General features: G+C 44.5%; 1 protein-coding gene across 2 annotated transcripts in view; it reads right to left on the bottom strand.

The window, feature by feature from the left end:
- Positions 1 to 23,725, bottom strand: part of RXFP1 (relaxin family peptide receptor 1) — a 578,825-nt gene that overhangs the window by 5,793 nt on the left and 549,307 nt on the right. For both annotated transcript variants that reach the window (XM_069744133.1, XM_069744134.1), the window contains one exon: positions 14,149 to 14,367. In XM_069744133.1, coding sequence (XP_069600234.1) covers positions 14,149 to 14,367 — 219 coding nt within the window. The remainder of the gene's footprint in view (positions 1 to 14,148; positions 14,368 to 23,725) is intronic.

Raw genomic sequence — 23,725 nt, 5'->3', positions numbered from 1 at the left:
TGAGGAAGATTGTGGAGAAGGACCGATTCCAGACCTTGGGGAACCTGAGGAAGCAGTGGACTGAGTCTGGTGTGGAAACATCCAGAGCCACCGTGCACAGGCGTGTGCAGAAAATGGGCTACAGGTGCCGCATTCCCCAGGTAAAGCCACTTTTGAGCTACAGAGAAGCAGCACTGGACTGTTGCTAAGTGGTCCCAAGTACTTTTTTCTGATGAAAGCAAATTTTGCATGTCATTCGGAAATCAAGGTGCCAGAGTCTGGAGGAAGACTGGGGAGAAGGAAATGCCAAAATGCCTGAAGTCCAGTGTCAAGTACCCACAGTCAGTGATGGTGTGGGGTGCCATGTCAGCTGCTGGTGTTGGTCCACTGTGTTTCATCAAGGGCAGGGTCAATGCAGCTAGCTATCAGGAGATTTTGGAGCACTTCATGCTTCCATCGGCTGAAATGCTTTATGGAGATGAAGATTTCATTTTTCAGCACGACCTGGCACCTGCTCACAGTGCCAAAACCACTGGTAAATGGTTTACTGACCATGGTATTACTGTGCTCAATTGGCCTGCCAACTCTCCTGACCTGAATCCCATAGAGAATCTGTGGGATATTGTGAAGAGAAAGTTGAGAGACGCAAGACCCAACACTCTGGATGAGCTTAAGGCCGCTATTGAAGCATCCTGGGCCTCCATAACATCTCAGCAGTGTCACAGGCTGATTGCCTCCATGCCACGCCGCATTGAAGCAGTCATTTCTGCCAAAGGATTCCCGACCAAGTATTGAGTGCATAACTGAACATTATTATTTGTTGGTTTTTTTGTTTGTTATTAAAAAACACTTTTATTTGATTGGATGGGTGAAATATGCTAATTTATTGAGACAGGTTTTTTGGGTTATCAGGAGTTGTATGCCAAAATCATCAGTATTAAAACAATAAAAGACCTGACAAATTTCAGTTGGTGGATAATGAATCTATAATATATGAAAGTTTAATTGTAATCATTACATTATGGTAAATAATGAAATTTAACACTATATGCTAATTTTTTGAGAAGGACCTGTACTATGTCCAGATTGTTATAGTTTTCCATTACGTGGCTACGTAGAATCAAAACCTATTATAGAGAATATATCTTTATATCTTTGAGTATTGACCAGCGATGTTATTTATATTTTGGTGTATGTGTGTGATCTTTTTTGTCTATTTTAGCTATTGTATCTAAAAGGTAATTTATTATGAATTACTCAATGAGAACTCAACTTGGTATTATCATCTGAAACATTTCTGATATACAGGCAGTCCAGGGGTTATGAACACAATAGGTTCTGTATGAAATGTTTTTAAACTATATTTGTTTTCATGTTGGATTAGGTACATTTTTATTACAGTAACGAGAGACAACTTCCTGTAATATAATGTAAAGTACCAGAGCCAGATAAAGAGGTGGTCACCCCTCGTCTGCACATCCAACAAGAGCCAGCGTCTTGTATTGTAATGTAATCTACAGTATCAGTCCTGGAAGAAGAGGTGCCCACTGCCCACCTCTCGCCTGCACATCCAACAAAAGCAAACTTCCTGTAATGTACAGTGCTGTACTGTACCAAACCTAGAAGAGGTGGGCACCCTTCGCATGCACATCTAACAGGAGCCAACTTCCTATAATGTACAGTATTTTACAGTACCTGACCCAGATGTGTCGGGCACCCCTCACCTGCACATCTAATAAGAGCCAACTTCCTGTAATTTATGGTACAGTACCGGACCTAGAAGAAGAAGCAGGTACCCCTCACCTGCACATCTAACAGGAGCCAACTTCCTGTAATTTACAGTATTGTATCGGACCTAGAATAAGAGGTATGCACCCCTCGTCTGCACACCCACAAGAGTCAATTTCCTGTAATGTACAATAGTGTACTTTATCGGACCTAGAAGAAGAGGCAGGCACCCTTGTCTGCACATCCAACAAGAGCCAAGTTCCTGTAATGTTCAATAGTGTACTGTACCAGACCTAGAAGAAGAGGCAGGCACCCCTCGTCCACACATCCAACAAGAGCCAAGTTCCTGTAATGTACAATAGTGTACTGTACCAGACCTAGAAGAAAAGACAGACACTCTTCGCCTGCACATCCAACAAGTCAACTTCCTGTAATGTACAATAGTGTGCTGTACCAGACCTAGAAGAAGAGACAGACACTCCTCGCCTGCACATCCAATAAGAGCCAAGTTCATGTAATGTACAATAGTGTACTGTATCTGACCTTGAAAAAGAGGCAGGCACCCCTCATCTGCACATCCAACAAGAACCAAGTTCCTGTAATGTACAGTAGTGTACTGTACCAGACCTAAAAGAAAAGACAGACACTCTTCGCCTGCACATCCAACAAGTCAACTTCCTGTAATGTACAATAGTGTAATGTACCAGACCTAGAAGAAGAGACAGACACTCCTCACCTGCACATCCAAGAAGAGCCAAGTTCCTGTAATGTACAATAGTGTACTGTATCTGACCTGACCTTGATGAAGAGGCAGGCACCCCTCGTCTGCACACCAACAAGAGACAGCTTCCTGTAATGTACAATAGTGTACTGTACCGGACCTAGAAGAAGAGAAAGACACTCCTCGTCTGCACACCAACAAGAGCCAACTTCCTGTAATGTACAATAGTGTACAGTATCTGGCCTAGATGAAGAGGCAGACACTCCTCACCTGCACATCCATCACAAGTCAACTTCATGTAATGTACATCAGTGTACTGTATCTGACCTTGAAGAAGAGACAGGCACCCCTCGTCTGCACACCCACAAGAGCTATCTTCCTGTAATGTACATCAGTGTATTGTACCAGACCTATAAGAAGAGGCGGACATCCCTTGCCTCCACTTCCAACAAGAGCCAACTTCCTGTGATGTACTGTACTATACAGTAGCAGACCCAGATGTGTCGGACATTCCTTGTCAGCAAATCGAACAAAAAACAGCTTTCTATAATGTAGAGTACTGTACTGTACCAGCTCTAGAAGACGAGACGGGCACATTTTGCCTGCACATCTAACAGAAGCTAGATTCCTGTAATTTGTAGTACTGTACAGTACTGGACCTTGAAGAAAAGGCAGACACCCCTCGTCTGTACACCCAAAAGAGCCAACTTCTTACAATGTACAATAGTTTACTGTATCGGACTTAGAAGAAGCGATGGGCAACCCTTGTCTGCACACCCACAAGAGCCAACTTCCTATAATGCACAATAGTATACTGTACCGAACTTAAAAGAAATGGTGGGCATCCCTCGTCTGCACACCCATAAGAGCCAACTTCCTGCAATGTACAATAGTATACTGTGCCAAACCTAGAAGAAGCCGGACCTAGAAGGAAAGCCAGGCATCCCTCATCTGCACAAAATCCTTCCTGTAATGCACAGCATTGTATTACAAACCGGACCCAAAAGGCAAGCACCCCTCATTGGCACATGACAATGGCTTGAATGCTGAGCAGTATGATTTGGCTGAAACCTGGAACCCTCTGTCTTAGGCCTGTTTCACATTTCCGTCTTGAGACGGCCGTCATGCTGCGTCGATGCGACGAGAGAGAGAGACTTGAAAGTCCTTCCGGGCATGCTCAGAGTGGAAAAACAGGATACGTCACTGGACTCCTGTGTTTGACGGTCAGCGACGGATCCTGCATCCATAGGCTTCCATTATAGCCAACGACGGACAGCGCAGGACCCGTCGCTGAGCGATTTTCCGACGTGCAGAAAAACGTTTCTCTGAACGTTTTCTCTGCACGACGGACCGTTATTTTCCAACGGATCCAGTGCACGACGGATGAATTGGATGACCATCTGTCACAATCCGTCGCTAATACAAGTCTATGTGAAATACAGGATCCTGCAGAAAAATTTACAAGATCCTGTTTTTTCAAAACTCAACGGATTTCGACGGGAGAGAAAAGACGGAAGTGTGAAAGAGGCCTTACAGTAACAGCATCCGTTTGTAAGTATGAGTTGTACGTCAGTCGGATGTTCGCAACACAGGGACTGCTAGTATCTATAGGATATGCCACAAAAGTCTCATCAGTGCGGTTTCCTCTTATGAGACATCCACGTGTTGGAGAAATATGGGTCACCTACTTGCCATTTCAATGTGAGTGCTTCTCTATTTCCTAATGGTTGGAGGCACCACAAAACAGCAAATCAGTCTACAGGTTGTGTGATCTGCTTTTCCACATGTGAAGCATACAGTGGGAGAAATAAGTATTCGATCCCTTGCTGATTTTGTAAGTTTGCCCACTAACAAAGACATGAACAGTCTATGATTTTAAGGGTAGGTTAGCGTTGAGAGATAGAATATCAAAAATAAAATCCAGAAAATCACATTGTATAAATTACATAAATGTATTTGCGTTTTTCAGTGAGAATTAAATATTTGATCCCCTACCAACCATTAAAAATACAAAATGACTGTCAATCGACATCGATCTGGGGCACCATGCAAAATCTCACCTCGTGGGGTGTCCCTGATCATGAGGAAGGTGAGATATCAGCCTAAAACTACACGGGGGAACTTATTAATGATCTCAAAGCAGCTGGGACCACAGTCACCAAGAAAACCATTGCTAACACATTATGCCTTAAAGGTTGAAAATCCTGCAGTGCCTGCAAGGTCCCCTTGCTCAAGAAGGCACATGTGTAGGCCCGTCTGAAGTTTGCCAATGAACACCTGGATATTCTTGAGTGATTGGGAGAAGGTGCTATGGTCAGATGAGACAAAAATTGAGGTCTTTGGCATTAACTCAACTCACCATGTTTGGAGGAAGAGAAATGCTGCCTATTACTCAAAGAACACTGTCCTCACTGTCAAGCATGGAGGTGGAAACATTATGTTTTGGGGGTGTTTTTCTGCTAAGGACACATGACTACTTCATCCCACCAATGGGAGAATGGATGGAGCCATGTAAAATCCTGAGTGACAACCTCCTTCCCTCCACCAGGACATTAAAAATGAGTTGTGGCTGGGTCTTCCAGCAAGACAATGACCAAAAACATACAGCCAAGGCAACAAAGGAGTAGCTCATTAAGGTCATGGAGTGGTCTAAACAGTCTCCAGACCTTAATCCCATCGAAAACTTATGGAGGGAGTTGAAGCTCCGAGTTGCCAAGCGACAGCCTCAAAATCGTATTGATTTAGAGATGATCTGCAAACAGGAGTGGACCAATATTCCTCCTGACATGTGCGCAAACCTCATCATCAACTACAAAAAACATCTGACTGCCGTGCTTGCCAACAAGGGTTTTGCCACCAAGTATTAAGTCTTGTTTGCCAGAGGGATCAAATACCTATTTCTCACTGCAAAAGACAAATAAATTTATATAATTTATACAATGTCATTTTCTGGAATATATTTTTGATATTCTATCTCTCTATCTCTCAAACCTACTCTTAAAATTATAGACTGTTTGTCACGCTGCAGCTCTGTAGGTAAATACAAACTCCACTAGATGGCAGCAGAGTGGGGAGAGGGCTGAAATCCTGCTCAGAACACACCAGCAGAACTGCAGCAAGGCTACCACCAGGTAGCAGCAGAATAGTCAAACAAGCCGGATCGATACCAGAGAGTAGCGTAGTACCAAGGGGAATACCAAACACAGTCAGAGGAGCGCCAATAGGTCAGTACCGGTCTGAAGCAGAAGTACTAGAAGGAAGAGACAGAATCAGGTCAGAGCCAAAGCAGAGTCAAGTACCGGAGAATCCAAACACAAAGGGAAACACAGAGTCGGGGCAGGAAGAGAGGAATGAACAGACACGGGCAAAGAAAGCTAAACGCATCAGGACAAATCAGGGTATCACCAGAGCCAGCTACACACGCCGTAGGCAGGAAATATAACTGACACTGGCTGCAGGATGTAGCTCAAAGAAATAGCAGAGCTGACACCAGAACGAGGCAGAGAAAGTTAACCCCTGCAAACGTTTTATATTATATTAGATAGTTGCATTCACAATGACTGGTTGCAATTGGATATAGAAATTTTTTTGTATCAGAAAATATAATTAGCAGCCTAGTTAGTCTTTCATAGTTAGTTTTTTTCCTTCAGAAATTAAATTTTTGTTACCTCTATTCACATAACCATTTATCTTTTCCATTTGTCTGTTCTATTTAGGAAAGGCAATGTAACAGATGAATGGACTTAGATTCCTGTGTATCCCTGTTTCTCCATGCAGGAGACCAAACAGATCCAATGTAAATCAATGGGGCCCTTCCGCTTCCATTTAAAATATCAGTGCCCAAGATGCCGACTATGTTCATCTTTTCAGTTTGTCTGTATGAAATAAAACTGACAAACAGAAGGATAAATGGACATGTGAACTGGGCCTTACTCATGTAAATGTATTCCTGAAAGCAATTCATCATGGATGTGTGCAGATGTTATCTGGACAACGTTTATAAGGGAGCACGGATATCGCAGAGATAAAACATAATGTCGCATAGAAGGAATAATACACACAACAGGAGTAACGATAGGCTACCATAGTAAATCTTAGAATGGGACTAGATTTATTTTCTACTTCTTCTTTGGATATCTAGTGATCACTAACAGCATTTCATGCCTGAGTGGAAATGGACCCCCTTAGTAGTTGGCCCCATAGTAGCTGCCTTGCCTAATACCCTGGTAGTTAAGGTACCGTCACACATAACGATATCGTTAACGATATCGTTGCTTTTTGTGATGTAGCAACAATATCGTTAACAAAATCGTTATGCGTGACAGCGACCAACGATCAGGCCCCTGCTGGGAGATCGTTGGTCGCTGGGGAAAGTCCAGGACTTTATTTCGTCGCTGGATCTCCCGCTGACATCGCTGAATCGGTGTGTGTGACGCCTGTTATGAAAGGCAATTCAGTATCACAATGGACATGGAGGTCAGAGCACATACAGTGATCTGACAATAACCCAAAATAATAGAACGAGCTCTGAGACGTGGGAACTCTGCAGACCGCAATCCCTAATCCTCTCCAAATAACACTAGAGGCAGCCATGGATTGCGCCTAACTCTACCTATGCAACTCGGCACAGCCTGAGAAACTAACTAGCCTGAAGATAGAAAATAAGCCTACCTTGCCTCAGAGAAATACCCCAAAGGAAAAGGCAGCCCCCCACATATAATGACTGTGAGTTAAGATGAAAAGACAAACGTAGGGATGAAATAGATTCAGCAAAGTGAGGCCCGACTTTCTTAACAGAGCGAGGATAGGAAAGATAACTTTGCGGTCTACATGAAACCCTAAAGAAAACCACGCAAAGGGGGCAAAAAGACCCTCCGTACCGAACTAACGGCACGGAGGTACACCCTTTGCGTCCCAGAGCTTCCAGCAAAACAATTAGACAAGCTGGACAGAAAAAATAGCAAACAAATAGCAAAGAAGAACTTAGCTATGCAGAGCAGCAGGCCACAGGAATGATCCAGGGAAAAACAAGTCCAACACTGGAACATTGACAGGAAGCATAGATCAAAGCATTAGGTGGAGTTAAGTAGAGAAGCACCTAACGACCTCACCAGATCACCTGAGGGAGGAAACTCAGAAGCCGCAGTACCACTTTCCTCCACAAACGGAAGCTCCCAGAGAGAATCAGCCGAAGTACCACTTGTGACCACAGGAGGGAGCTCTGCCACAGAATTCACAACAGTACCCCCCTCCTTGAGGAGGGGTCACCGAACCCTCACCAGAGCCCCCAGGCCGACCAGGGTGAGCCACATGAAAGGCACGAACAAGATCGGGAGCATGGACATCAGAGGCAAAAACCTAGGAATTATCTTCCTGAGCATAACCCTTCCATTTAACCAGATACTGGAGTTTCCGTCTTGAAACACGAGAATCCAAAATCTTCTCCACAATATACTCCAATTCTCCCTCCACCAAAACCAGGGCAGGAGGGTCAACAGATGGAACCATAGGTGCCACGTATCTCCGCAACAATGACCTATGGAATACGTTATGTATGGAAAAAGAATCTGGGAGGGTCAGACGAAAAGACACAGGATTAAGAACCTCAGAAATCCTATACGGACCAATGAAACGAGGTTTAAACTTAGGAGAGGAAACCTTCATAGGAATATGACGAGAAGATAACCAAACCAGATCCCCAACACGAAGTCGGGGACCCACACGGCGTCTGCGATTAGCGAAACGTTGAGCCTTCTCCTGGGACAAGGTCAAATTGTCCACTACATGAGTCCAAATCTGCTGCAACCTGTCCACCACAGTATCCACACCAGGACAGTCCGAAGACTCAACCTGTCCTGAAGAGAAACGAGGATGGAACTCAGAATTGCAGAAAAATGGCGAAACCAAGGTAGCCGAGCTGGCCCGATTATTAAGGGCGAACTCAGCCAAAGGCAAAAAGGACACCCAGTCATCCTGATCGGCAGAAACAAAGCATCTCAGATAGGTTTCCAAGGTCTGATTGGTTCGTTCGGTCTGGCCATTAGTCTGAGGATGAAAAGCCGAGGAAAAAGACAAGTCAATGCCCATCCTACCACAAAAGGCTAGCCAAAACCTCAAAACAAACTGGGAACCTCTGTCAGAAACGATATTCTCTGGAATGCCATGCAAACGAACCACATTCTGGAAGAACAATGGCACCAAATCAGAGGAGGAAGGCAATTTAGACAAGGGTACCAGATGGACCATCTTAGAAAAGCGATCACAGACCACCCAAATGACTGACATCTTTTGAGAAACGGGAAGATCTGAAATAAAATCCATAGAGATATGTGTCCAAGGCCTCTTTGGGACCGGCAAGGGCAAAAGCAACCCACTGGCACGAGAACAGCAGGGCTTAGCCCGAGCACAAATCCCACAGGACTGCACAAAAGTACGCACATCCCGCGAAAGAGATGGCCACCAAAAGGATCTAGCCACTAACTCTCTGGTACCAAAGATTCCAGGATGACCAGCCAACACCGAACAATGAACCTCAGAGATAACTTTATTCGTCCACCTATCCGGGACAAACAGTTTCTCCGCTGGACAACGATCAGGTTTATTAGCCTGAAATTTTTGCAGCACCCGCCGCAAATCAGGGGAGATGGCAGACACAATTACTCCTTCCTTGAGGATACCCGCCGGCTCAGATAAACCCGGAGAGTCGGGCACAAAACTCCTAGACAGAGCATCCGCCTTCACATTTTTAGAGCCCGGAAGGTACGAAATCACAAAGTCAAAACGGGCGAAAAACAGCGACCAACGAGCCTGTCTAGGATTCAAACGCTTAGCAGACTCGAGATAAGTCAAGTTCTTATGATCAGTCAATACCACCACGCGATGCTTAGCTCCTTCAAGCCAATGACGCCACTCCTCGAATGCCCACTTCATGGCCAGCAACTCTCGGTTGCCCACATCATAATTTCGCTCAGCAGGCGAAAACTTCCTGGAAAAAAAAGCGCATGGTTTCATCACTGAGCAATCAGAACCTCTCTGCGACAAAACAGCCCCTGCTCCAATCTCAGAAGCATCAACCTCGACCTGGAACGGAAGAGAAACATCTGGTTGACAACACAGGGGCAGAAGAAAAACGACGCTTCAACTCTTGAAAAGCTTCCACAGCAGCAGAAGACCAATTGACCAAATCAGCACCCTTCTTGGTCAAATCGGTCAATGGTTTGGCAATACTAGAAAAATTGCAGACGAAGCGACGATAAAAATTAGCAAAGCCCAGGAACTTTTGCAGACTTTTCAGAGATGTCGGCTGAGTCCAATCATGGATGGCTTGGACCTTAACAGGATCCATCTCGATAGTAGAAGGGGAAAAGATGAACCCCAAAAATGAAACCTTCTGCACACCAAAGAGACACTTTGATCCCTTCACAAACAAAGAATTAGCACGCAGGACCTGAAAAACCGTTCTGACCTGCTTCACATGAGACTCCCAATCATCCGAGAAGATCAAAATGTCATCCAAGTACACAATCAGGAATTTATCCAGGTACTCTCGGAAGATGTCATGCATAAAGGACTGAAACACTGATGGAGCATTGGCAAGTCCGAATGGCATCACTAGATACTCAAAATGACCCTCGGGCGTATTAAATGCAGTTTTCCATTCATCGCCTCGCCTGATTCGCACCAGATTATACGCTGTTGTGAATTCTGTGGCTGAATTCACTCCTGTGGTCACAAGAGGTATTGCAGCCTCTAGGCTTCCTCCCTCAGGTGTTTTGGTGAGCTCGTTGGCTGCCTTGCTATTTAACTCCACCTGAGTCTGTCTTCCTTGCTCCTTGTCAATGTTCCAGTGTTGGATCTGAGCTACTGCATCTTTCCTGTGGCCTGCTGCTCTGCTAGATAAGTGTTACTTTGTTTTTGTTTCCGTTTTTTCTGTCCAGCTGTGCTATTCTCTTTTGCTGGAAGCTCTGAGACGCAAAGGGTGCACCGCCGTGCCGTTAGTTCGGCACGGTGGGTCTTTTTGCCCCCCTTTGCGTGGTTCTGCTTTAGGGTTTTTTGTAGACTGCATAGTTCTCTTTGCTATCCTCGCTCTGTCTAGAATATCGGGCCTCACTTTGCTGAATCTATTTCATTCCTACGTTTTGTCTTTTCATCTTGCTAACAGTCATTATATGTGGGGGGCTGCCTATTCCTTTGGGGTATTTCTCTGAGGCAAGTCAGGCTTGTATTTCTATCTTCAGGCTAGTCAGCTCCTCAGGCAGTGCCGAGTTGCATAGGTAGTGTTAGGCGCAATCCACTGCTGCTTTTAGTTGTGTGAGGATAGGTTCAGGTATTGCAGTCTGCAGAGATTCCACGTCTCAGAGCTTGTTCTATTGTTTTTGGGTTATTGCCATATCACTGTATGTGCGCTGATTACTGCACACTGTGTTGCCTGATAGTACAGCATAACAATACGCACCACGAAGATCTATCTTGGTGAACCAACTAGCCCCCTTAATCCGAGCAAACAAATCAGATAGCAATGGCAAGGGGTACTGAAATTTAACAGTGATCTTATTAAGAAGGCAGTAATCTATACAAGGTCTCAGCGAACCATCCTTCTTGGCTACAAAAAAGAACCCTGCTCCTAATGGCGACGATGATGGGCGAATATGCCCCTTCTCCAGGGATTCCTTCACATAACTGCGCATAGCGGTGTGCTCAGGCACGGATAAATTAAACAGTCGATCTTTTGGGAATTTACTACCAGGAATCAAATTGATAGCACAATCACAATCCCTATGCGGAGGTAGGGCATCGGACTTGGGCTCATCAAATACATCCCGGTAATCAGACAAGAACTCTGGAACCTCAGAAGGGGTGGATGACGAAATTGACAGAAATGGAACATCACCATGTACCCCCTGACAACCCCAGCTGGACACCGACATGGATTTCCAATCCAATACTGGATTATGGGCTTGTAGCCATGGCAACCCCAACACGACCACATCATGCAGATTATGCAACACCAGAAAGCGAATAACCTCCTGATGTGCAGGAGCCATGCACATGGTCAGCTGGGTCCAGTATTGAGGCTTATTCTTGGCCAAAGGCGTAGCATCAATTCCTCTCAATGGAATAGGACACTGCAGGGGCTCCAAGAAAAACCCACAACGCTTAGCATATTCCAAGTCCATCAAATTCAGGGCAGCGCCTGAATCCACAAACGCCATGACAGAATACGATGACAAAGAGCAGATCAAGGTAACGGACAGAAGAAATTTTGACTGTACCGTACCAATGGTGGCAGACCTAGCGAACCGCTTAGTGCGCTTAGGACAATCAGAGATAGCATGAGTGGAATCACCACAGTAGAAACACAGCCCATTCAGACGTCTGTGTTCTTGCCGTTTAACTCTGGTCAGAGTCCTATCGCACTGCATAGGCTCAGGTTTAAGCTCAGGTAATACCGCCAAATGGTGCACAGATTTACGCTCACGCAAGCGTCGACCGATCTGAATGGCCAAAGACATAGACTCATTCAAACCGGCAGGCATAGGAAATCCCACCATGACATCCTTAAGGGCTTCAGAGAGACCCTTTCTGAACATAGCTGCCAGCGCAGATTCATTCCATTGAGTGAGCACTGACCACTTTCTAAATTTCTGACAATATACCTCTATCTCATCTTGACCCTGACAAAGAGCCAGCAAATTCTTTTCTGCCTGATCCACTGAATTAGGCTCATCGTACAGCAATCCGAGCGCCAGGAAAAACGCATCGATATTACTTAATGCAGGATCTCCTGGCGCAAGAGAAAATGCCCAGTCCTGAGGGTCGCTGCGCAAAAAAGAAATAATAATCAAAACCTGTTGAACTGGATCACCAGAGGAACGAGGTTTCAAGGCCAGAAATAGCTTACAATTATTTTTGAAACTCAGAAACTTAGTTCTATCTCCAAAAAACAAATCATGAATAGGAATTCTTGGTTCTAACATAGATTTCTGATCAATAGTGTCTTGAATCTTTTGTACTCTTGCCGAGAGCTGATCCACAAATGAAGACAGACTTCTAATGTCCATCGCTACATCTGTGTACTGAACCACCCAAATGTCTAGGGGAAAAAAAAGGCAAAACACAGTGCAAAGAAAAAAAAATGGTCTCAGAACTTCTTTTTTCCCTCTATTGAGAATCATTAGTACTTTTGGCTTCCTGTACTGTTATGAAAGGCAATTCAGTATCACAATGGACATGGAGGTCAGAGCACATACAGTGATCTGACAATAACCCAAAGTAATAGAACGAGCTCTGAGACGTGGGAACTCTGCAGACCGCAATCCCTAATCCTCTCCAAACAACACTAGAGGCAACCGTGAATTGCGCCTAACTCTACCTATGCAACTCGGCACAGCCTGAGAAACTAACTAGCCTGAAGATAGAAAATAAGCCTACCTTGCCTCAGAGAAATACCCCAAAGGAAAAGGCAGCCCCCCACATATAATGACTGTGAGTTAAGATCAAAAGACAAACGTAGGGATGAAATAGATTCAGCAAAGTGAGGCCCGACTTTCTTAACAGAGCGAGGATAGGAAAGATAACTTTGCGGTCTACACAAAACCCTAAAGAAAACCACGCAAAGGGGGCAAAAAGACCCTCCGTACCGAACTAACGGCACGGAGGTACACCCTTTGCGTCCCAGAGCTTCCAGCAAAACAATTAGACAAGCTGGACAGAAAAAATAGCAAACAAATAGCAAAGAAGAACTTAGCTATGCAGAGCAGCAGGCCACAGGAATGATCCAGGGAAAAACAAGTCCAACACTGGAACATTGACAGGAAGCATAGATCAAAGCATTAGGTGGAGTTAAGTAGAGAAGCACCTAACGACCTCACCAGATCACCTGAGGGAGGAAACTCAGAAGCCGCAGTACCACTTTCCTCCACAAACGGAAGCTCCCAGAGAGAATCAGCTGAAGTACCACTTGTAACCACAGGAGGGAGCTCTGCCACAGAATTCACAACAGACGCCGATTCAGCGATGTCTTCACTGGCAACCAGGGTAAACATCGGGTTACTAAGCGCAGGGCACTGACTGTGAGCGCCGGCCGGCCGTAAAGCAAAGCACAGCACCGCTGTGCTTTACGGCCGGCGCTCAGTCAGTGCGGGAAGCTGAAGGCGAGGGACGTGACCAGACACCGGAATGTAAGTATGTAGTGTTTTTTTTTTTTACATTTACAATGGTAACCAGGGTAAACATCGGGTTACTAAGCGCGGCCCTGTGCTTAGTAACCCGATGTTTACCCTGGTTACCCGGGGACTTCGGCATCATTGGTCGCTGGAGAGCTGTCTGTTTGACAGCTCTCCAGTGACCAAACAGTGACGCTGCAGCGATCGACATCGTTGTCTAGATCGCTGCAGCGTCGCTTAATGTGACGGTACCTTTAGTCTTAGGTAGGATCTGAAAGCTGTTTTTTTAGAGAGACATGTTATTCCTGGAATTTTAAGTTACATTACTATCCACCTAAATATTATAATTAGGAAACAGCAAGAGTAACAATTGTGTGCAATAATCCTGAGTTATAAGCAGATCAGTTGTGTTACGGCAATGCTACAAGGATTACAGACACAATCATGATGGCTGTTTGATGCATTTTACAGAGAATGGAAGGAAATTCGCTTGGTTATTTCTGAATATTTGGTGAATGCCAAAACTCACAGGTTTAATAGAAAGCTTACACCCACCTGGTATCTCAACTTGAAGCAGGGACAGGAGTTTAAGTATGAATATAGGAATCCAGCACAGGGCGTCTGTGAATACGATGAAGAAGAACCTCTTGGCTAAGGTCATTTCTTTCTTGATGTGGTTGTGGATTTCAGTTGCCATAATTGCAGTTTTGTGGATACTATAGAACATACTGCTATAGGAAAACACAATGATGATAAACGCTGCCAAGTTCACGCCTGTTGGAGCAAACACAACAAAGCAACACCAAGTTAGTACACGTTAGGCCACAATTACAGTACATGTATGGCGAATGATTTTGTCTACCTAAAAAAAATAATACGGATACGGTGATATGTATTTGAGACAGCCACATAAATTGGATTGAAAGATGGTGTTCTAGGGGGCTTGATTTCTCAAAGAAGATGTCCAGTATATAAAATATATGATGGAACTGAAAAATTATAACCAGGAATCTGGTTGGATAAAGGAGATTGTTTTGTGTTTGTTTCAATTTTCAAATACATTTTGGCCAAACACACTGTGTGCAGAATTATTAGGCAAATTGTATTTTGATCACATGATACTTTTTATCCATGTCGTCCTACTCCAAGCTGTTCGGGCTTGAGAGCCAACTACCAATTAAGTAAATCATGTGATGTGCATCTCTGTAATGAGGAGGGGTGTTGTCTAATGACATCAAAACCCTACATAAGGTGTGCTTAACCCCTTCAAGACGCAGCCCTTTTTCGTTTTTCGCTCCCCTCCTTCCTAGAGCCATAACTTTTTTATTTTTCTGTTAATATGGCCATGGGAGGGCTTATTTTTAGCGACACGAGTTGTACTTTTGAACGACACCATTGATTTTACCATGTCTTGTACTAAAAAACGGGAAAAAAATTCCAAGTGTGGTGAAATTGCAAAAAAGTGCCATCCCACACTGGTTTTTTGTTTGGCTTTTTTGCTAGGTTCACTAAATGCTAAAACTGAACTGCCATTGTGATTCTCCAGGTCATTATGAGTTCATAGACACCAAACATGTCTAGGTTATTTTTTATCTAAGTGCTGAAAAAAAATTCAAACCTTTGCTAAAAAAAAAAAAAAATTGCACCATTTTCAGATACCCGTAGCGTCTCCATTTTTCGGGCTCTCGGGTCAGTTGAGGGCTTATTTTTTGCGTGCCAAGCTGTTGTTTTTAATGGTACCACGTTTGTGCAGATACATTCTTTTGATCGCTCGTTATTGCATTTTAATGCAATGTCGCGGCGACCAAAAAAACGTAATTCTGGTGTTTTGAATTTTTTTCTCGCTACACTGTTTAGCGATCAGGTTAACGCTTTTTTTTATTGATAGATCGGGCGATACCAAATATGTGTATGTTTGATTTTTTTTTATTGTTTTATTTTGGATGGGGCGAAAGAGGGGTGATTTAAATTTTTATATTTTTTTAATTTTTTTTCACATTTTTTAAAACAGTTTTTTTTAATTTTGCCATGCTTCAATAGCCTCCATGGGAGGCAAGAAGCTGGCATAGCCTGATCGGCTCTGCTACATAGCAGTGATCATCAGATCGCTCCTATGTAGCTGAATTGCAGGCTTGCTATGAGCAAGGAGACCTCTGGTTACTATGCCGATGCATCGCTGACCCCCAATCATGTGACGGGGGTCGGCAATGCGTGCATTTCCGGCCATGCAGCCGGAAGCGGTAGTTAAATGCCGCTGTCAGAGTTTGACAGAAGCATTTAACTGGTTAATAGCAGCAGGTGGATAGCGATTCCACCTGCCGCTATTGTGCGCACATGTCAGCTGGACATAATAGCTGACATGTCGTGACTTTGATGTGGGCTCAGCGCCAGAGCCCACATCAAAGGGGGAGACACGACATGCGCAGTACTAGTATGGGGCATGTCATGAAGGGGTTAATTATTAGGCAACTTCCTTTCCTTTGGCAAAATGGGTCAGAAGAGAGATTTGACAGGCTCTGAAAAGTCCAAAATTGTGAGATGTCTTGCAAAGGGATGCAGCAGTCTTGAAATTGCCAAACTTTTGGAGCGTGATCACCAAACAATCAAGCGTTTCACGGCAATTAGCCAACAGGGTTGCAAGAAGCATGTTGGGCAAAAAAGGCACAAAATAACTGCCCATGAATTGAGGAAAATCAAGCGTGAAGCTGCCAAGATGCCATTTGCCACCAGTTTTGCCATATTTCAGATCTGCTTTATTTAAGAAAAAAGGAGCGCACTCAGCTATCTTAAGTTGGTGCTGGCTGTACTTGGGAAAACCAAACAACAAGTCCAATATAGAAAAATCAGCCGCACTCTTATGGTATATCTTTGCAAAAATGTGATGTATTTATTCACATGTGTTGAGACAAAAATTGTATATATATATACACACACACAGCAGGGAGTATAAACGGAGTAGTAACGTTTCGACCCTGCCTCGGGTCTTTCTCAAACTGCGTCTTCTAGATAGTGTGCAAAATTAGAAGTGTGGTCCCTTTAAGGGCTCCAATTGTTGTGGTGTCAGGACGTCCTGCTTCTGTGGGCGTGTGTCTCGAGCCTGGGAACTTTTCAGAATATTTTCCCATGCTCGAGTTCATATGAGGACATCCAGCAGAGGGCGCATCACCGCAACTGAAGGTAACTACAGGTCATTGACCTACATTCCATTCATTCGCTGGGGTTTTACTGGCAGGAGCACAGCTGCATTAGCAGGCTCCTGCTTGTAAAATTAGTTAACCCCTTCAGATGGATTTACATCGTTGGACGTGACAGAACGACGGAAGGTATGGGATATTGTTGTTTTTTTATTTTACCTTTTTTACAGAGCGAGGGTCTTCGGGTGGATTACCAGGATAATAAAATATTACAAAAACCTGTGTATTTATTTCATTAAAATACTTTGTAATAATGTGTGTGTGTGTTTTTAACCATTTCATACTATTGGATTAATTATGGATAGGTGTCATAATTGATGCCTCTCCATTATTAATCTGGCTTAATGTGACCTTACAATAGCAAGGTGACATCAACCCTTCATTACCCCATATCCCACCGCCACACGGGAGTGGGAAGAGAGTGGCCAAGTGCCAGAATAGGCGCATCTTCCAGATGTGCCTTTTCTGGGGTGGCTGGGGGCAGAGGTTTTTAGCCGGGGGGGGGGGGGGGGCAATAACCATGGACCCTCTGCAGGCTATTAATATCTGCCCTCAGTTACTGGCTTTACCATTCTGGCGGAGAAAATTGCGCGGGAGCCCACACCAATTTTTTCCGCGATTTAACCCTTTAAATTAATAGCTATAGCGCCCAAATTTTGCACATACACACTACTAACATTAGTAGTGTGGAATATGCAAAAAAAAAGGGATATGAGATGGTTTACTGTATGTAAGCCATGTCTCATATCATGTCGGGTTTGGAAAGGAGATAGCAAACGCCGGCAATTGAATTACCGGCTTTTAAGCTATCTAGCGCTGTATGAAATATTAATATATATACATATATGTCTCTCACTGACATATATATATATATATATATATATATATATATACCCCTATTCTATGTGTAGACATTTATTTTAGCTATTCTAACCTGTCAGTGTGATTTTACTGTACACCGCACTGAATTGCCGGCTTTTCTATAGAACACCGCTGCGTATTTCTCGCAAGTCACACTGCTGGTCCGTGTGTAATCCGTATTTTTCTGGCCCCCATAGACTTTCATTGGCATATTTTTTGCGCAATACGGTGACAAACGCAGCATTCTGCAATTTTCTACGGCCGTAGAACACCGTATAATACGGATCAGTAAAATACGGCTGATAGGAGCTGGGGCATAGAGAAGCATTGTACCGTGTGCAATCCGTATTTTCAGCACCTCTCTTACGTCCGTAAAACACGCTAGTGTGAGGCCGGCCTAACGGTCTCAAAGAAGAAAAAATAATGGCATGGCCCCCTTGTTCACCTGATCTGAACCCCATAGAGAACCTGTGGTCCCTCATAAAATGTGAGATCTACAGGGAGGGAAAACAGTCCACCTCTCGGAACAGTGTCTGGAGGCTGTGGTGGCTGCTGCACGCAATGTTGATCGTAAACAGATCAAGCAACTGACAGAATCTATGGATGGAAGGCTGCTGAGTGTCATCATAAAGAAAGGTGGCTATATTGGTCACTAAGTTTTTTGGGGTTTATTTTTGCATGTCAGAAATGTTTATTTCTTAATTTTATGCAGTTATATTGGTTTACCTGGTGAAAATAAACAAGTGAGATGGGAATATATTTGGTTTTTATTAAGTTGCCTAATAATTCTGCACAGATATCCTCCTAAGATAGCCAAATCTAAAAACAAACCCCACTCCAACTTCCAAAAATATTAAGCTTTGATATTTATGAGTCTTTTGGGTTGATTGAGAACATAGTTGTTGATCAACAATAAAAATAATCCTCTAAAATACAACTTGCCTAATAATTCTGCACACAGTGTATATGCTAAAGAGTTAACATTTTTGCACACACTTGCTAGATTAACACAGTGCATATATGAAGGTGGTACTATGTCCCGTAAAAGGTGATGGGGATGCAACATCCCACTGAGCACAGCTACCCCTTTACTCTCGCCAACTCTATTAGTAGAGCCTACAACAATCACATATTCATGGCATATCCTAGCGATATGCAGTCAAATGTTAATACTTGACATGAACAAAAAGATTTGCGCCGCTCCAGTCAGGACAAAGTTAGTCTTCCCTTCTACGTCCAGGTCTTGCGCTTTCTAGACCCTGGTGCCATGGCACTACATGATCTGATAAGCACAAGAAGCCGCTCTGAACAAATGTGTTTTGAGCGAGCGCCTAAAACTATGCAAATTGTGGATGGTCCTAATATCTTGGGGTAGAGCATTCCAGAGGATTGGCGCAGCACGGGAGAAGTCTTGGAGTCGGGATTGGGAGGTACGGATTAGTGCAGAGGTTAGTCGAAAGTCATTTGCAGAGCGCAGCGGTCAGCTAGGCCGAAATGAGGGAGGAGATGCATGGGGGTGCCGCACTGCGGAGAGCTTTGTGGGTAAGAACAAGTACTTTGAATTGTATCCTGTAATGAATGGGCAGCCAGTGTAACCACTGGCGAAGAGCGGATGATTCAGAGTAACGATTAGCCAGATGGACGACCCTGGCTGCTGCATTAAGGATGGACTGGAGAGGGGAAAGTCGAGTAAGAGGGAGGACAATTAGTAGAGCATTACAGTAGTCCAGGCGGGAGTGGATCAGGGCGACAGTGAGGGTTTTTGTTGTTTCCATGGTGAGAAAAGGGCAGATTCTAGAGATGTTCTTTAGGTGTAAGCGGCACGAGCGGGCAAGAGATTGTATATGGGAGGTGAAGGAGAGATGGGAGTCAAACATAACACCCAGACAGTGTGCCTGCTGCCGGGGTGTTATTATGGTGTCACCCACGAAGAGGGAAACGTCAGGTTTAGGGAGGTTGGTAGATGGCGGGAGCAGAAGAAGTTCAGTTTTGGAGAGGTTGAGTTAAAGGGAACCTGTCACCCCGTTTTTTCAAGATGAGCTACAAATACCGTTAAATAGGGGCAGAGCTGTGCTTTACATTAGCGTATTTTGTGAGCCTTAATTCCCCACCTATGCTGCCGAAATACCTTTGTAAAGTCGCCATTTTGGGCTGTCACTCACGCTGGTCAGGTCATATGGGCGTGGTGACAGCGCTGTTTCTCCCCCAGATCTCCGTTGGTGGCGTAGTGGTGTGCGCATGTCCAACTGGCGAATCCACTGCGCAGCTTGAAGGAAAATAGCGCGATCTGCGCTATTCAGCCGTTTATCGGTGGGCGCGGCCATCTTTGTGAGGCCGCGCGTGCGCAGATGGTTCTTCTCGGCTTCCCGGGGCTTCAGGAAAATGGCCGCGGGATTCCGTGCGTGCGCACATGGAGATCTCGGCGGCCATTTTCCTGAAGCCGAGTTCGCATCTCGGCTGCAGGAAAATGGCCGCCGTGATCGCCATCTGCGCCCGCGCGGCATCCCGCGGCCATTTTCCTGAAGCCCGAGAAGCCGAGAAGAACCATTCGCACACACGCGGCCTCACAAAGATGGCCGCACCCACCGATAAACGGCTGAATAGCGCAGATCGCGCTATTTTCCTTCAAGCTGTGCAGTGGATTTGCCAGTTGGACATGCGCACACCACTACGCCACCAACGGAGATCTGGGGGAGAAACAGCGCTGTCACCACGCCCATATGACCTGACCAGCGTGAGTGACAGCCCAAAACGGCGACTTTACAAAGGTATTTCGGCAGCATAGGTGGGGAATAAAGGCTCACAAAATACATTAATGTAAAGCACAGCTCTGCCCCTATTTAACGGTATTTGTAGCTCATCTTGAAAAAACGGGGTGACAGGTTCCCTTTAAGCTCCCCAATCAAAACAGATTGGGCATATTGGATTTGGATTTGCACAATCATTTTATCCCTGCAGAAGTAGTATTGTCAGAAGTGTTCTACAGCAGCCTTCCATACTCTACTCATTCAGATCCAATTGTAGCATGAAAGTTTATAGGGAAGATCGGGGGACATCAATTATGTATATCTAATAACCATATTGCAATAGTTCTCAGCTTGAAATGTAGGTTTTTGCTAATGATATGCAGAGTTGAGCTCAGCTGCACTCTGATAACCCAGAGCTTAATATCTCTCCTATACAATATTTGCAGCATACAGTATGAATACTTTTTAGATATCTCTCCCCCCTATTAATTCCCACCCCAGTTCTGAGTCGGTAAGGAAATTTTTTCAGGAGAGCTGCTGATAAGGAAGCCAGATCCTGATCAAAAAAATTCTTTAAAGCTGCTGAAAAGATTATGGCTTTACCTTAACTACAGAAGTGAAGCTGGCGAGCCTTTATAAAAAGCATACGAAGCACTGGGCTAGGTCTGATAGAGAGCACAGCTATGACCCCCTTATCATTTTGGCACAGTCACAAAGTTCTGACTATGAAAGTGCAAAGCTAAATTTTTACAGCAAAGATGTAGCCATAAAGGGGAATCTTTCTGCAAGTTTCCAATGCAGTGTTGTGGATGTAGTAGCTTACTAGTGTACATACTAGTAGATACAGTATAGTAGTATGCATAGTATGGAGGAGATCTAGAGAAGACCATCACATATTCATCCACAATAATTCATGCTATGCAACATATTTATGACGCATTTTACGCACCTACTTTTCAAAATGTGTAAACTTTGATCCAAAATATTGCTATATATATATGTATGTTATCCACAAGGTAGCTTAAAGGGAACCGGTCATGTCACCAGATGCTATTAATATTCTGATATAGGATTATTCTGTAGTTTGAAAGCATTACAACGCCATCAGGCCACCTTAGTTAAAATGCAGCTACTGGGAGAAAATGAACTGTATTCTTCCCAGGAGCTGCCAGCTTTCAGTCATAGAGCAGTGCTCGGAGTAGGTACAGTGACCGCTCCAGTGCGCAGTAAGTGGCATGGCCCCTTTACTTTGATTGACAATCGGCTCTGCAGTGCATCTGGGCATCGGCACTGAAGCCACTTCAACATGCCTCTATGATTGAAAGCCGGGGGCAGAAAGAACCCATGCCCGACACAGCTGGTAACAGATTAACTCCCCCCCCAAAAATTCTCTGTTTAAAAAATGTCAAATCCTTTGGTTCATACCCACCAGTTTCAACAGAACAGGAATAAACATTTCATGTGTATGGGACGTCTTATCCGAATTGTTCACTATTTGGAGAATCTCTTCTTAAATACTATATTTCCCACAGTAAAACAAAAATTACAGATATCTCATGTACTGACACCTTTCCAAGGATGGCAGTGTGGGGGGTCTCCCAGGGCTCGCGAGAGCAATGTAGAAAATCAGTGGCAGCTAATGGGTTGCAGTTGAGTGAAGGAGCCCATTAAAAATCCCACAGCATAACAATGTTCCCCAATCCCTGGGAGACCTATATCACTGGAACAGCACCGATTGCACAGGTGAGTACATCTTATTTTTAGTTTACACTAGGGAATATAATATTTAAGAAGAGTTTGTGTGAGTAGTGGAGAAACCCAATAATACGCCACATATATATATATATATATATATATATATATATATATTTGTCTAAGGGGTACTTCCGTCTGTCTGTCTGTCTGCAACTTCCGTAACGGAAATCCCGCATCGCTGATTGGTCTCGCCAGCTGCCTGTCATGGCTGCTGTGACCAATCAGCGACGGGCACAGTCTGATTAGTCCCTCCCTACTCCCCTGCAGTCAGTGCCCGGCGCCTGCATACCCCCCCTCCACTCACCGCTCATACTATGTGGCCTGTGCTATATACTATGTGGCTGCTATATACATATTCTAGAATACCCGATGCGTTAGAATCGGGCCACCATCTAGTCTACTATATAATTGTCTAAGGGTCACTTCCATCTGTTCTTCTGTCTGTCACGGATATTCATTGGTCGCGGCCTCTGTCTGTCATGGAAATGCAAGTCGCTGATTGTTCTCACGAGATGCCTGTCATGGTTGCCGCGACCAATCAGTGACAGCCACAGTCCGATTAGTCCCTCCCTACTCCCCTGCAGTCAGTGCCCGGCGCCCGCTCCATACTCCCTGCAGTCAGCGCCCGCTCCATACTCCCCTCCAGTCACCGCTCACACAGGGTTAATGCCAGCAGTAATGGACGGCGTTATGCCGCGGGTAACTCACTCCGTTACCGCTGCTATTAACCCTGTGTGACCAAGTTTTTACTATTGATGCTGCCTATGCAATCAATAGTAAAAAGATCTAATGTTAAAAATAATAAAGAAACAAAAAACCTGCTATTATCACCTTCCGTAGTCCGATGATGCGCTCGTGCCTGCCGCCAGCTTCCATTCCCAGAGATGCATTGCGAAATTACCCAGAAGACTTGATCTGGGTAATTTCGCAATGCATCCTGGGAACGAAAGATGGCGGCAGCCGCGCGCATCGCCAGAGGTTCGCCGGATCTATGCTGGATCCCGCCAGCGGTTGAGTAAATATTTTTTATTTTAATTATTTTTTAACAGGGATATGGTGCCCACACTGCTAAATACTACGTGGGCTGTGTTAGATACCACGTGGCTGCTATATACTACCTGGCCAGTGTTAGATACTATGTGGACTGTGTTCTATACTGCGTGGGCTGCGTTATATACTACATAGCTGCTATATACTACGTGGGCAGTGTTATATACTACGTGGCTGTGTTCTATACTGCGTGCTATATACTATGTGGCCACGGTTAGATACTATGTGGGCTGTGCTATATATTACGTGACCAGTGTTACATACTACATGGGCTGTGTTATATTCTGTGTGGCTGCTATATACTGCGTGGCTGCTATATACTGTGTGGGCTGTGTTATATACTATGTGGGCTGTGTTATTTACTGGGTGGCCTATATTCACGCATCGGGTATTCTACAATATGTATGTATGTATATAGCAGCCACATGGTATATACACAGGCCACATAGTACTCCTACATACTACGTGGCCTGTGCTATATACTATGTGGCTGCTATACATACCTACATATTCTAGAATACCCGA

The sequence above is a fragment of the Ranitomeya imitator genome, chromosome 1 (assembly GCF_032444005.1).
Source record: "Ranitomeya imitator isolate aRanImi1 chromosome 1, aRanImi1.pri, whole genome shotgun sequence".
Taxonomy (NCBI): domain Eukaryota; kingdom Metazoa; phylum Chordata; class Amphibia; order Anura; family Dendrobatidae; genus Ranitomeya; species Ranitomeya imitator.
Note: the sequence above shows the minus strand (reverse complement) of the source record. Positions and strands in the feature narration are given on the sequence as shown.